The sequence below is a fragment of the Nicotiana tabacum genome, chromosome 1 (genome assembly GCF_000715075.1).
Source record: "Nicotiana tabacum cultivar K326 chromosome 1, ASM71507v2, whole genome shotgun sequence".
Classification (NCBI taxonomy): domain Eukaryota; kingdom Viridiplantae; phylum Streptophyta; class Magnoliopsida; order Solanales; family Solanaceae; genus Nicotiana; species Nicotiana tabacum.
The window spans coordinates 13331755-13345487 of record NC_134080.1 but is presented as its reverse complement, the minus strand read 5'-3'; the positions used below and the strand labels follow the sequence as shown (position 1 = coordinate 13345487).

At 34.6% G+C, this 13733-nt stretch overlaps 1 protein-coding gene across 1 annotated transcript; it reads left to right on the top strand.

Moving 5' to 3' along the window:
• Positions 1 to 775: 775 nt before the first annotated feature.
• Positions 776 to 5899, top strand: LOC107806899 (protein IQ-DOMAIN 22). Its single transcript, XM_016631172.2, has 4 exons — positions 776 to 1424; positions 4102 to 4302; positions 4887 to 4964; positions 5048 to 5899. The coding sequence occupies exons 1-4, from the start codon at positions 909 to 911 to the stop codon at positions 5771 to 5773; spliced, it is 1521 nt and encodes a 506-aa protein (XP_016486658.1). The 5' UTR covers positions 776 to 908; the 3' UTR covers positions 5774 to 5899.
• The last annotated feature ends 7834 nt before the right edge of the window (positions 5900 to 13733 follow it).

Sequence of the window (13733 nt, the reverse complement as noted above, 5' to 3'; positions counted from 1 at the left end):
GCCCAGTTTTCGGTGGTTATGTTTGGGTGGTATTAGGGTTCATGCTTGTCTGAGACGTATTTGGATGGGTAGAGTTGAGGCTCATGTTAGTTGGAGATGTGGTATCTCCGTTCATGCTGTTTGATAAAGTTTCCATGTTGTTTAGGTCATTGAGTGGGGGAACATGAGGAGTATTGAGGAGCATATCTTAGATTTTGGGGAAGAAGAAGATGAAATTTGTTTTTAGAGAGAGGCTAGAGTTTCTCGCTCTAACTCACATCTTCAACTTCCCCTGGCGAGTTACATTACACGTATACCTATCTTTTTTATATTCAATAAATGACACAATTCATAAGTCGATTGTAAGAGATTTTCTAATAATCTAGTTGGTAAGTCAGTTAAATTTTTATTGTGTTTGTAAAAGTTTGATTTCTTCCTTATAATTCTCTCTCCAATTTTTTCTTCCTCATCCCTTACGTATATATAAAAAAAAATGCAGATTATTACTCTAGGAGTTTTTATTAGAACTTTTTAGATTTTTATTGGTCTATTGAATTTCTACCTTCACGAGGTGGGATAGTTGTTTTTGTTTTTGTTGTTGTTGTCACAGTTTAATTGGGCAGGGAGTAGTTTGGCTAGGGCGATTTGGTCATTTCACCCATACAGTCCCCAGCATTGGAGTAAATATTACTTCCACTATTCACAATAAATAAACACAGTTTCTAATCCCAAGTAGAACAAGTACACAGTCCTCAGCACATTATTTTTGACTTCTCCCCCTATTCTATTTCTCACAAATCTCGCATCTTCTCCCACGTCTCCCTCCTTCCCTCTCACTCCTTTCACTCACTCTCTTCACCTCCATTTCTCTGCAACAAAAAGAAGACAAAAAATGTTCTTTTTAATCCCAAAACTTTTATTTTAACTAAATGGGCAAAGCATCCAAATGGTTTAGAGGGCTTCTTGGCCTTAAAAAAACCGACCCATCATCTTCTTCTTCTAATCAAAATAATCCAAATCCAAACCCAACTAAACCCACTAAGAAAAAATGGAGCTTTGTTAAATCTTACAGAGAAAAAGATTCTTCTTTTATTAAACCTGCTGATAATAAATCGAATTATGGTGTCTCAACCGACGCCATTGGCAGTGTTGATCCGACTAAGCGTGCGATTGCGGTGGCGGAAGCAACCGCTGTTGTGGCGGAAGCTGCTATCGCCGCCGCTCAAGCTGCCGCTGCGGTTGTGAAACTCACTAGTAGCGGCAGAGGTACTGCTGCGAGTAACAGTACTTGTGGTGCTGGTGCTGCTGTGATGGCGTGGAATGGTGTTGCTGTCAGCTCTTCCTCCGCCTCCTCTGCGGCGGTTGTTAACAGAAGTGTCGCAGTCTCCGGCAACCGTGAAGATTGGGCCGCCGTCGTCATACAATCACATTTCCGTGCTTATCTGGTTAGTCATTATAATATGATTGGTTTAACTTTTATACAATAATAATTTAAAAAGATAAATTTAAGTTAATACATGAACGGTGTACAATTTTTTATATTATTGTCATTGTAGTTTAGCATATGATAATAGGTTAGTTTTTATTTAAATAGATTTAAATTATACTATATCATATAAAAAATGTACTATAAATCATTTACATCAGTGTTATTAACACTATCATTGCATATAGTTTTCTTGATAATTATCTTATAAATGATTTGATATTGCAAATAATTTTAAGCTCTAAGTACATATAGCTTAAGCTCTAAAAAAATTCTTTTAACATGTTGGAGATGCCTTATTTTTCAAGGTTACTAGTTAATGCAAATAGTATAAATTTTTGAATAAACTAATACCGTAAAAGTTCTTCATTAATTTTTTATGAGTAAAGACGTAGTTGTGGGTGCCGAAGGTTCTGTTGTATAGCAAATGTTGTTTTCCGATGTCCTCTTTTGATGTGTCATTCCGTTATAAACAGACAGACGTAGCTTAAACAGTAACCAATATATTGTAGTTTCCAGTGTTCTATTATGCATATTTTTTCCTTTTAAAAAAGGAATCTTTTTGTTTTGTGGGGTAGGGATGGGGGGTTAGGGGGGTGGGTGGGTTATGAGTTAGAACATGGTGAGGGGAGAAAGTATGAACCGTGTGGACCTGAAAATCTAAAAATGGAAATAGTGTGGTTAGGTTGTAGTTTTCTAGATTCATTTAATTTAAGGAATGGGCTAAAGTGTACTTTTTTTGCAAAAATTTAATGAAACAAATTTGTGTAGTCCAAGATGGGTAGTTTCCTAGTCTGTCTGTCTCTTGTTTCTTTTCTTTCTTTTACTTTGATCATATTTTTGTACGTTAGTGCAACTGTGGTGTTTACTGTTACAGCCAGCAGCTAAGGTCACAGGCACTGTTTTATGATGTTAATGTTGCATGTATTTGGTAATGTAGTACTCTTTTGTTTGTTATATGATGGAAAATGTGAACTAGATTAAATAATAAAATCAAAAGGTAAAATGTAGAATTAGAATAGGAAAATTAGTGCGAAGTTCATCCCAACTTTGGTCTAGTGGTAAAAGTGGAAAACTTAATGTATGGATAAGTGTCATGTTAGAGTTAGAGTCATGCTTACAAAAGCATGTGATTTAAGCACAGAAGGGTAGATGGACGAGTTCATTATCCACCAACTCCGAACTGTATGTTAATGACTCTCTTGGTTAACACAATAACATACCCAGAGTAATTTCATATTGTGGGGTCTGGAGAGGATAAAGTGTATGCAAACTAAGGACGGAGCTAGCGTAGGGCTTGCGGGTTCAGCCGAACCTTATAACTTTGGTCCAAATTATGTATTTGTCTTAAAAATTCATTGAATATGTATAAACCGTTAATTTAGAACCAAGTAACTAAAAATCTTAAAAGCTGAACCCACTAACTTTAAATTCTTGCTCCGCCTCTGATTCTATCTTACACCTTGTGGAGATAGAAAGACTGTTTTCGAAAGACCCTCGACTCAAGAATGTCAACAACTCTCTTGGTTATCATTGTAAAAAAGAGAATTTCTCTTGATGGCACTATGCATATGTATTGTTGAGTCATTAATAAACATGCTTTGTTTTGGTAAGTTTTAATCCTTGTTCTTTTATTTGCTTTCCATTTTTGGATATTTTTAGCCCCTTGTTAGGCAACTGAAATTTTCTCCAACTTTGTTAGGCAATGAGAAGTTCTTAGTATTAATATCGCTCAATTAATAGGGTAAGTGTTAGGTAACTTATGTCAGTATAGTTCAACATCATAATTTCTGTGCCCTGAGGCAAAGGGTTAATAGCATTATGAAAGTTGAGCTGTTGTTGTGGACCACTTGGTTAATTAGTTGATAATCCAATATTATGAGAAACAAATATATTTTTAAATTTTTCGAGGAGCTGAATTTTTTTGCTAGTTATTTTGTTCCCTCCATTTCCAAGAGGATTATATATAGAGGAAAACTAGAAGATAACTTTTCTGTAGTTACAATTGGTTTGGCTTTAGAGAGTTGAAGTCAGAAGCTTTTATGGTTACTTTTCCTTTGTTTATTACTCCTTCCGTTCTAGTGAACCTATTTTCTTTTTGATCCGTTTCAAAAAGAATGACCCATTTCTAAATTTGGAAATAATTTAGCTTAAACTTACCATTCTACCCTTAATGAGAAGTTTTTATAACCACACAAATACTCTGGGCCTATTTTGACTTGTTTAGGACCACAAATTCCAAAAGCCTTTATTTTTTTTTAAACTTCGTGTCAAGTCAAACAGGTTCACATAAATTGGAACGGAGTAATTAGAAGGTTTGGTGAATAGTCATATGTCTTAATCTTCTGAAATGTCAGACTTCACTTTAGAGGAAGACTTACGGGGTGTGAAAATGAAGTTTTAAGGCGCCATCACCTTTGAAAATTTTCATGCATTTCTGTGCTATGGCCCATGCCATAAAACATTATCTAGAACTAGTTCATTTGATATTGATATTAAGTTGTTTTGTTTGGTACAACCTGAATTTAATGTCACCTGACAGTAGGTCTTGTCGCTGTTATACCTTTCGATTGCCAATTAGTTACACGTAACGGTACTAGTTTACGAAGTTAATTTTTTTTGTATGTAATTTGAAGTCGAGGAGAGCTTTACGAGCGTTGAAGGGGCTTGTGAAGCTTCAGGCATTGGTGAGAGGTCACATTGTGAGACAACAAACTGCTGATTATCTACGGCAAATGCAAGCTATGATCAGAGCTCAGTCGAGAGCTCGTGCTGGGCGATATCAGGTCTCGGGATCCCCTCATTCGAGCACCAAGTCTGTTCAGTTTCTTCATGGTGTAAGTGAAAAGATTTTCCTTCCATCCAATTGTTTAAATTTGAGGAGTATTCTTATTTTCTTAAAACCTCCTATGCTAAAGTAGTAAAGTTACAGTCTTTAATAGTAGAAGTTATACTTTGAAAAAGACTATTCTTCATACTTAAAGCATCCAACTGCAGTCCCCACACCTTTTTCTCATCTATTGTAAAAAGATGGCACTCCTTTTTTCCTGATATAGAAGCCACTCTTTTTTGGAAAGTGGATAAGCAAGTCATGTGACACTAACATTCGTTGACATATTGGTGAAATTTCTAAGCATTTCATGTGGGGATATTTTTTATTTTCAAAATTAGTTAATTGTGATAATGTTTATAATCTATATTACTCAGACTCTTCAAAAATGTTGTTGGGTGCGTGTCGGATCCTCCAAATTTAGTGCATTTTTGGAGGATCCGACACGGGTGCTACAACACTTTTGAAGAGTCCGAGCAACATAGTTTATAATTACACAAGTAATTTTTCCTTAACAGTGTATCTTGTCCTAACCTGTGTTACTTTGCCCTGATATACCTATGGTTGACCAAACGTGTCGATTACTTGTAGGGTCCTACAACTCCTGAGAAATTCGAGCATGTTGTCCGAGCAAGGAGCATGAAGCACGACGAAACATTTATGCTCAAGGTATTGGCCGAGTATTTTATGTTTTGGTAAATGCAGCAACAATTTCTATTATCACGACTTAACGTCAAGTAAAAATATTGCAGAGGAACACCTCGAAATCAAATTGGAAGGTTATTGATTCGGAAAAGGCACGAATTAGACCCCAAGGATCTTCTGCAAGAACCAATTCGTTCGATGATGAAAAAAGTGACAAGATCCTCGAAATAGATACTGGGAAACCATATGCCACGCCTAAACAAAGGAACCTCTTTCACTCTTCACATCTTAGCTTGAATTCTGACCAATACAGCTATAGCTTAACAACATCAAAGGAATCAACAGCTCATCAAACAGTTCCCAGTCCATCGTCCTGTGGAAATCAACCCCTGAGCCCGTTGAAGTTCAATGAAGAACTCGAGGAAGCCTGCTTCTGCACTGCTGATAATAGCCCTCAGTTTTACTCGGCTTCTTCAAAAGGCGGTAGTTCAAAGAGAGGACCATTTACTCCAACTAAGAGCGACGGTTCAAGAAGCTGCTTGAGTGGTTACTCTGATCATCCTAACTACATGTCTTACACCGAGTCAGCCAAGGCTAAGGTACGTTCAATGAGTGCACCAAAACAAAGGCCACATTACGAGAGATCAAGCTCAATAAAAAGGTACTCGATTCACGGGTACAGTGAGTCAAGAACCAACTCACAAAAGGGTTCCTTTTATGCTAGCTTCACTGGTAAAGCTTATCCTGGTTCTGGTCGATTGGACCGGCTTGGAATGCCTGTTATTAGGGCAGATCCATCTGGATTCAGTGGTGGTCTTCGGCACAGATATTAAGCTAATTGTAGTTGAAGTTTTCAGTTTAATTCTATAATTGTTCATCAACTCTGATTATGCTAACTTATGTAGCTAATTAATTATGAAATATCCTAATGTCTTACCATAGGCATTTTCCTTGTTGGAGCCAGGGTGCTAATATTCAGCAATTTATGTTTAGTTCTAAATCTTAATTGGAAAAAGATGCAATATCTTGGTTATAGCTAGGGGTGTCAAATGGGCGGGTTGGATCAATTTTGGGCGGGTTAAAATGGGTTGAGTCAATAATTGGGCGGGTTAAATGACCCGCCCAAAAGTTACTTGGGCTAAGATGAGTTGGGTCAAAATGGGTTAAAATTCGGGTCATAACCTAACCCGTCCAACTCTTATTAAACTTTAATTAATATGTGTTATTTTCTTATAAATTGTGTAATTTCTAAATAAGGCTTTTTTGCTTTTGTTATGGTCATATTTAAAATATTAAACAAAAATAAAATTATTTCTAAGATATTTTGACAAACTTGTTCATGGATGGCTAAAAATTAGCCCAACTTTAATTGGGTTGAGATGAGTTGGGTCAAGATGGGCTAAGTTCAATATATGGGCGGGTCAATAACCAACCCAACCTTGGACGGGTTGGGCGGGTCATTTGGGCCAAATTTGACAGCCCTAGTTATAGCTCTAACTATATTTTCTTGGTTGCTTGTATGAATTTGGGTGTTATCAATTTATATTAGTCTTAGGGTGAGATTTTTTTTTTTTAAAAAGATCATTTTCTTAAATTAAAAATTATAAAAGAGCATGACTTGGTACAAAAATCAGTGCCTCTGCCCTTCAATCACCCTTAACAAAATATATTTATATTTAATAATTTTTTTGGGGAGATTTTGATTGATTCAACCCTCCAACATGAACTGAATTCATCACTGGCAGTCTGGCACCAGCCTATTTAAGCATATCTTTCACTTTCCCAGGAAGATCTTTATTTGTAATTTAAAACATCAGATTTGTGGGGCCCACATAATTAACAATTTGAACTTTTGAAGAGATAAAGGGTGTTTTTTGGGACCGGGACGTATTTTGGCGTAGACATGTTCTCAATCTTGATCAAGACTTGCTATTTTCACTCTGCATTGTGGAAATTCCAGCTTTGGCTCTCTAAATAATCTCGACGACTGCCATATTACACTTTTTGTTATGTTTTATATAACTTTTATGCCCTCACTTTGGCTTTATATAGTACTATACATTTGCCGGCTATTTTTAGTTTAAGAGACTAAATTGACGATTATTTGTGTTAATTTTTCTATTTTTAATATCATCAAGTTAAGTTGACCTACAACAATAGATAACTTCTCACAATAATCGGATATCATAACAATTAGCTAGGGGCGAAGTTATATTGTCCTAAGGATGGTCAATTGATCACCCTTCGTCGAAAAATTATACTGGATATATTGGTAAAATATTAAATTTTAGAGGTATATAACTTATATTAAACATCCTTTGTGCGAAAAATCTTTCCACTTCTTTCAAGTTTGAACATTCTTGAAAATATTTCTAGCTTCGTCATTGTAATCAGCTATATCCAGTTAAATTATACTGATAGTGCAAAATCCGCCAACATAACTTATATATATTCTTTTGCATTAAGTTGGTCTTTGTTTCTGTCACGCTCATGGGTAAAACAGAAAGTAGGAGAAAGTCCTTGTTGTAGTTAATGTCGGACAGATAAAATGTTCATTTGCCGGTATGCTTACGCTCCTATGCTCTTAATTCTATGTCGTAAAAGAACCATGAACCAATCAATTATCATGGCTTTTCAGCCTCTCTTAGTAGTAAATTAAATGTCCACTTTTATTTCGTCAACCAATCACTATGAATTTTAAAATTTTGAAGTTTTCTGTACTTAGTGCATTGGATGATCTAGATTTGACACTTGAGTTGAATTTTAGTAACTAAGGTCTTTAATGTCTTTTAGATGTATAGGCTCAAATTATTGCTTGTAAAGAACATCAATAGGGAACATAATCTTCACATATTAAATACTCTATTTGTATTCTATTGTAGACAAAGATGTCCATTTGACTTTTAAATTGCAATAACAATGGTGAATAGTTGAATGGACAACACTATCATAATGCAGTGGTTGTGTGGCAGCTAAAAAGTCATACTCACACGTCTTAAAAAAATTCTACTACTATATAATTCTTCGTTCTTGTCTTTATTATTATCTTGTTGAATTCTAGTATTGTTTATTGACTAACTTTAGGTTAGTGATGAAGAACCCTGTCTGTACAAATAGCATATGAAGAACCCTGTCTGTATTTTTTAACCCTAGTGTTACAACACGCGTAATGCACGGATAATTTGACAAAATATTAATCCTGTAAAATTATGAGTTCTATTTATTAACTAAAATTTCCTACATAAAAAATTTAATTAGTATATATTTTTACGCTATTCGCTTGAATTTTTCTCTCTCTAGTATTTGTCCTTTAAGACTATATGCTTATTACGATTTTAGTTATGTTTATATGTATGATTTTTCTCATCATAATTCTGATTATAAGTCTTATATTTTTATATTTTCCTACAAATTTATATTTTTTTTGTTCCTTGCTTATCTAATTGTATTATCCATTACTTAGTATTATTAAATTGACATATGGATTTTTAATAAATTACCAATTTAATATAATATAATGAATATAATTTTTTATTACTCTTAAAATTTAACGTGACTTTATCCTGTATGGCTTTCCCAAATTATTTCGATATTTAAATTTAGTAGTAAGTATTATTTTTTTACTTAATTTTATCAAATAAATTGCAAGTATGGATATAATCACATATTCACATTATACCTGTGCTCCTTTTTATACATTAGTTTTTTTTCTATAATATTTTTTTTTTCAATTTGTGTTTATCTATAGTACGAATATTATTGTATTAATTTTCTAAATGGATGGTGTTGAATTAGTTCAATGGTTAAACAGAGAAGTTCTTTTATTATATATCATAAATCTACAAATAATTGTAATAATTAGTATTTTTATATTATTTTTAGTAAGAAATTAAATTTAATTCTTCTTCCCGTTTGTATTTAATATGAAAGTTTAATTTTTTATATTAAAATTACTACATAATAAGTTAAATTATATTTTTATATTTTATTTATTTCTTGATTTTTTTTAATGTTTTTAACTTTAGTTTTATCTATAATAATATTTTTAGTTACATGATTTTATCCATAGAGCATGACCATATGAATTATTTTTCAACAACTTTCTCATCTCAAAAAATAAATTAGTCTTATCATTTTATATATCTCTACGTTAAAGTTATTTATTTCTACATTTTTTCTTTTTTAAATAGTTTTCTTTAAAAATATAGATATCTAATTATTTTTAATTCAAATTAAAAAAAGTAACTAATTATTGACTAACCTAGTCAATTTGCCCCAGAATTTGTCACTTGTTGAATTTTATTATAACATTTGACATCGTTACATTGATTTTCTTCTCCTATTCTATATAGATAAATTACTCGACAACATGCACTTATGAAGGGTTGGAAGAAGGTGAAGATCCTATCAGATGCAAAGAGTTTTATTGACATGATTCGAAAAAAAATTACTACTTCATGGGAGATAAAAGTTACTTGTGAAGATATTTTGAAGCACTCGATTTTGTTTGACCATGTAGACTTTGTTTATATTCCTAGGAATCTAAACAAACTAGCACATAATTTAGCTAAGTTTTCTATTACTTTGTTGAAGGAAGTATTTTGGGAGAACTTTTTCCCAAGTTGAATTTTAAAGGATGCTATGGCCACGTTTGCTCAACTTGTCTATTCTATGCATTAATATAATATATACATTTGAGGAAAAGAAAAATTAGTTTCGGATGTTGAAATAAATTGTGTGGATTCCCACTTCGAGTGTTAATAGAAAGTATTTTGCACTCTATAAAAAGTAACTCATTACGGTTGCAACAAATTGGAGGACATAATACTTTACTTCCAGATATAATATTTGCTTTTATTTAAGCCTAATCAAATTTCAAATGCAAAGAAAATCATTCTTCTTATATTTGAAGCACCAAACTCATACACATCTTTTTCTAGGCCATCAAATCTGCATTAGTACCTCTCTATAGGTCTTATGTCTTTGGTATGGAGGGGATTGAGGGGAGTTCCGAAACCTAATTGTGGTTTATTTGGACTCAAGCAACACAAATAGATAAAAAAAAGACTGATCATCATTTTATATATTGCACGGTTATTCACCACGCTATACCTTAGCGAAGGAGTTTTGTACAAAATTTGCGTGCATGACAGGAACCATATGCCTACCACCATTACTGCGTTAGGAACCTGAAGGTCAACTTCCAGAGGGCTTATCCGAACAAGGACTTGCATGATTTAATGTGGATGATTGCAACAGATCATCAAGAGTGTAAATTCAGTAGGCGAATAGAATTGATCAGGCAAGAAGAACAAGGAGCCTATAATTGATTGATGCGACATGAGCTTGACAAGTGGACTTTGCATGCGGATGATGGTAGAAGATGGGGAATTTTGACTACAAATGTGTCAGAGTCTTTCAACAGGTTATTGAAGTTTGCACGTGGATTGTTTGTCACTGCCATGGTGCAGATGTCATTCAAACATATGGCAGAGAGGTTTGTTGAAAGATCTAGAGGTACATCATCACTAACGGAAATGAGTGTTGAATTTATTCCAATACCAATGGAACGATTTGAAAAATACAGGAAGCGAGCAAAATGGCATTTATTTTTGCAGTATTGCAATGAGCGAAATATTTTTGAAGTTCGCACTGGTCTGCATCACAACTGGGGGAATAATACACACACCGTCAATGAAGCTAGAAGATTATGCTCATATAGAAAATGGTCCATCTATCACTTGCTATGCTCACATGCCATGAAGTGCTTTCAATATACAGGTTTCATGTCAACGAGGTACGTTGATAAAGAATATAGTGTTGTTGCATACTTAAACACATATAGTGGACAGTTGCAGTCAGTGGATGCTGAGCATTATTGGCCGCCGGAACTATTTAAAATGATGTGTAACAAGGATTATGTGCGTCAATGGTAAGTGCAAAAAAGAACGCGTATACGGAACCAAATGGATGTTGGTGATACCGTTTATGCATGTAAATGTGGTATATGTTCCCAAACAGGACACGACCGCTGTAAATATCCTTTAGCTGGTTTGGGTAGCGATGGTAATTCAACTCCAGGTGGTAGTTCATCCAATATGCCCAATTATCAAGGATACCCGTAGTGTTTTGTTGCAGTAATTTTGTTGTAATAAATATATGTAAATGTTCAACTTGCAAAATATATGAAATAAAATTATATTTCTACTGGGGTTAAATCTAATTGATATTTGACATTAATACTTCAATACAACAATTTAACATACACCCCAACAAAAAAAATTATTGTCATTTGCCATTATCGTCGTTGTCTGGCACTATTTCATTGTCACTGTCTTCATTTTCTTCGTCAACATTTTGTGCGTACCCTTCGGGACCGAGGGCATCGTAATCTAAGCCCTAGTTGACACACATTTTCCGCATTTCATTGTTATCATCAATAAGACCACTTGCTTGATTTCTACAACAATATGACACTCCTACGTCCAACGTCTGTAGTAAAAACGTAGGTAGTCCCTCCCACTAGACAACTGTTGCGAAAACAGCATAATCATTGTCTCTATGTAATTTTTTATTTTTTTAATAAATCCCAATACTGATCCTCCGTTACTTCCAGGTAGTTAAGATCATCCACTGTATGATGAACAGCTAGTGCCTTTTCCATTTCTAGAATCTCCTTCATCAAATACCAAATCACTTTTGGTTTATCTTTCTGTGTGTTTGTTTGGAAGGTTGCAGACAGTGCTTGTGGCAGAACAAGCCCATGCCAGCGACATAATACTTCATAATCACATTGTTTTGAGTAAAAGGCAACCCATTGTAGTTCCCCCCCCCAAATTCGCATACCTTCAAACTTTGTATAATTCGCTTTGCCCTCAATAATGTGCCCTAAAACTTTGAGATCAGTATGTATATTGATAGGCTTATTTTCCAAAGGACGCAGAACACCATATCACTTGTCATCAACCAAATCAGTATAATAACCTAGCGTATTTTTTTCAAGGTAGAGATTGATATTGTTAAGACGTGTTCCATGTGAATCTATTGAGCTACCTTCACCTTTTTGCCTCTTCTTGAACCACTTATTAAATATTAGTGAAATTTTTGAAATGGATGTTGTAATGTTTCTTCAAATGGTCTTTGAATACAAATCTCTTGTTTAGTTTAAGAAGTTGTCTTATACCCTAAAGAATTAGTATCATGAGTAACATAGAGTGCAACCAATATACGTTATGTGGATAGTTATGTCGACCTGAAAAAGCTGTCATGTACCCGAAAGAATCATTATCATGCGAAACATAACGCTCCACCAATATGCGTTATGTGTATTATCTTGTCGACATGAAAAAGCTGTCGTTCTGGAAAAGCTGTCTTGTACCCTAAAGAATCATTATCACGTGAAACATAGCGCGCCACCAATATGCGTTATGTGTATTATCTTGTCGACCTGAAAAAGCTGTCGTTTTGGAAAAGCTGTCTTGTACCTTAAAGAATCATTATCACGCGAAACATAGCGCGCCACCAATATGCATTATGTGTATTGTCTTGTTGACCTGTAAAAGCTGCCGTTCTGGAAAAGCTGTCTTGTACCCTAAAGAATCGTTATCACGCGAAATATAGTGCACCACCAATATATGTTATGGTCATTAGTTGCCTATTAAAACCTCGCGCATTTTAGTTATTATTTGCGCTTAATGAAACATAAAGAACAACTTTCCATTAATTTTTCATTTTTCTTGCATTACGAAATGTCTAGACACAATGACGTACCAAGGTGTTACTATGGCAAACGTGCGATTTTAAAGCCATGTTGGTCAAATTGCAATCTAGGGCGTAGATGATGGATCTGTCAACAACTTGTAAGTTATTATTTTGGAAAAAATGTTTGTTAATATTTTTTATATAACATGTTGATTAATAAAATTGTGTTATAATCCCCATTGGTAGGACAAAAATCAATGTGGATTTGAAAAATGGTATAATGAACTCATTAATCAGAAATACTATAAATCATATTTGCTAAACATCTGGAATCTGATCGATGACTACGAACTCCAGATCTTTAAAATACAAGAACAACTTGCGGCAGTGAAGGAGAAACTAAAAGAGGCAGAAGAAGAAAGAAAATAGGTTGGAAGAGAAATTTAAGTGGTTGAAGCACAAAATAATAGGCGATAGTGACTAAACAAATATATGGATGTGTTGAGTATAGTATTTTATCTTTATGTTGTACGCGTCATGTATTATCTTTAATTGTACAGAATTTAAATTTATGTTAAGTTTTCATTTTTTTGTGTTCTAGCATCAAAATAATAAATAATCCGAGAAATAAAAACACGTGCGCATATACCGACAACTAGCGCGATGAACGAGATTACCAACGAGAAATCGGGTAACGCTGCGATACCAGCCCATATACTCGTGCTCACCATCCGTACGCTTAGGTGGAGGGGGTGGCAGAATCATGTCATACCTATGGTTCCAAATCTCAATCTGGGACTTTAGCCAGGCCACGTATGTCTGGTCAATCCTGGAACGATCATCCCGCTGGTAATGTGTCCTAAGCCAAGCGGGCAGAATAGGTACAAGCTGCGTTCAACCAAGCTGGCGAAGGACTACCTCGGTAGCATGATGCTCGACAATATCGAGACATATCAATGGGACAGAAGAACTCCATATAACTCGGCCGCGGGAGCAATTATCGCGCAAACTAGCTATGTGCGCATCGCTGTATGGTCTCCATAAGAACTATTAATTAAACACAGGAATCGTGAGTAAACGCAACACATATAG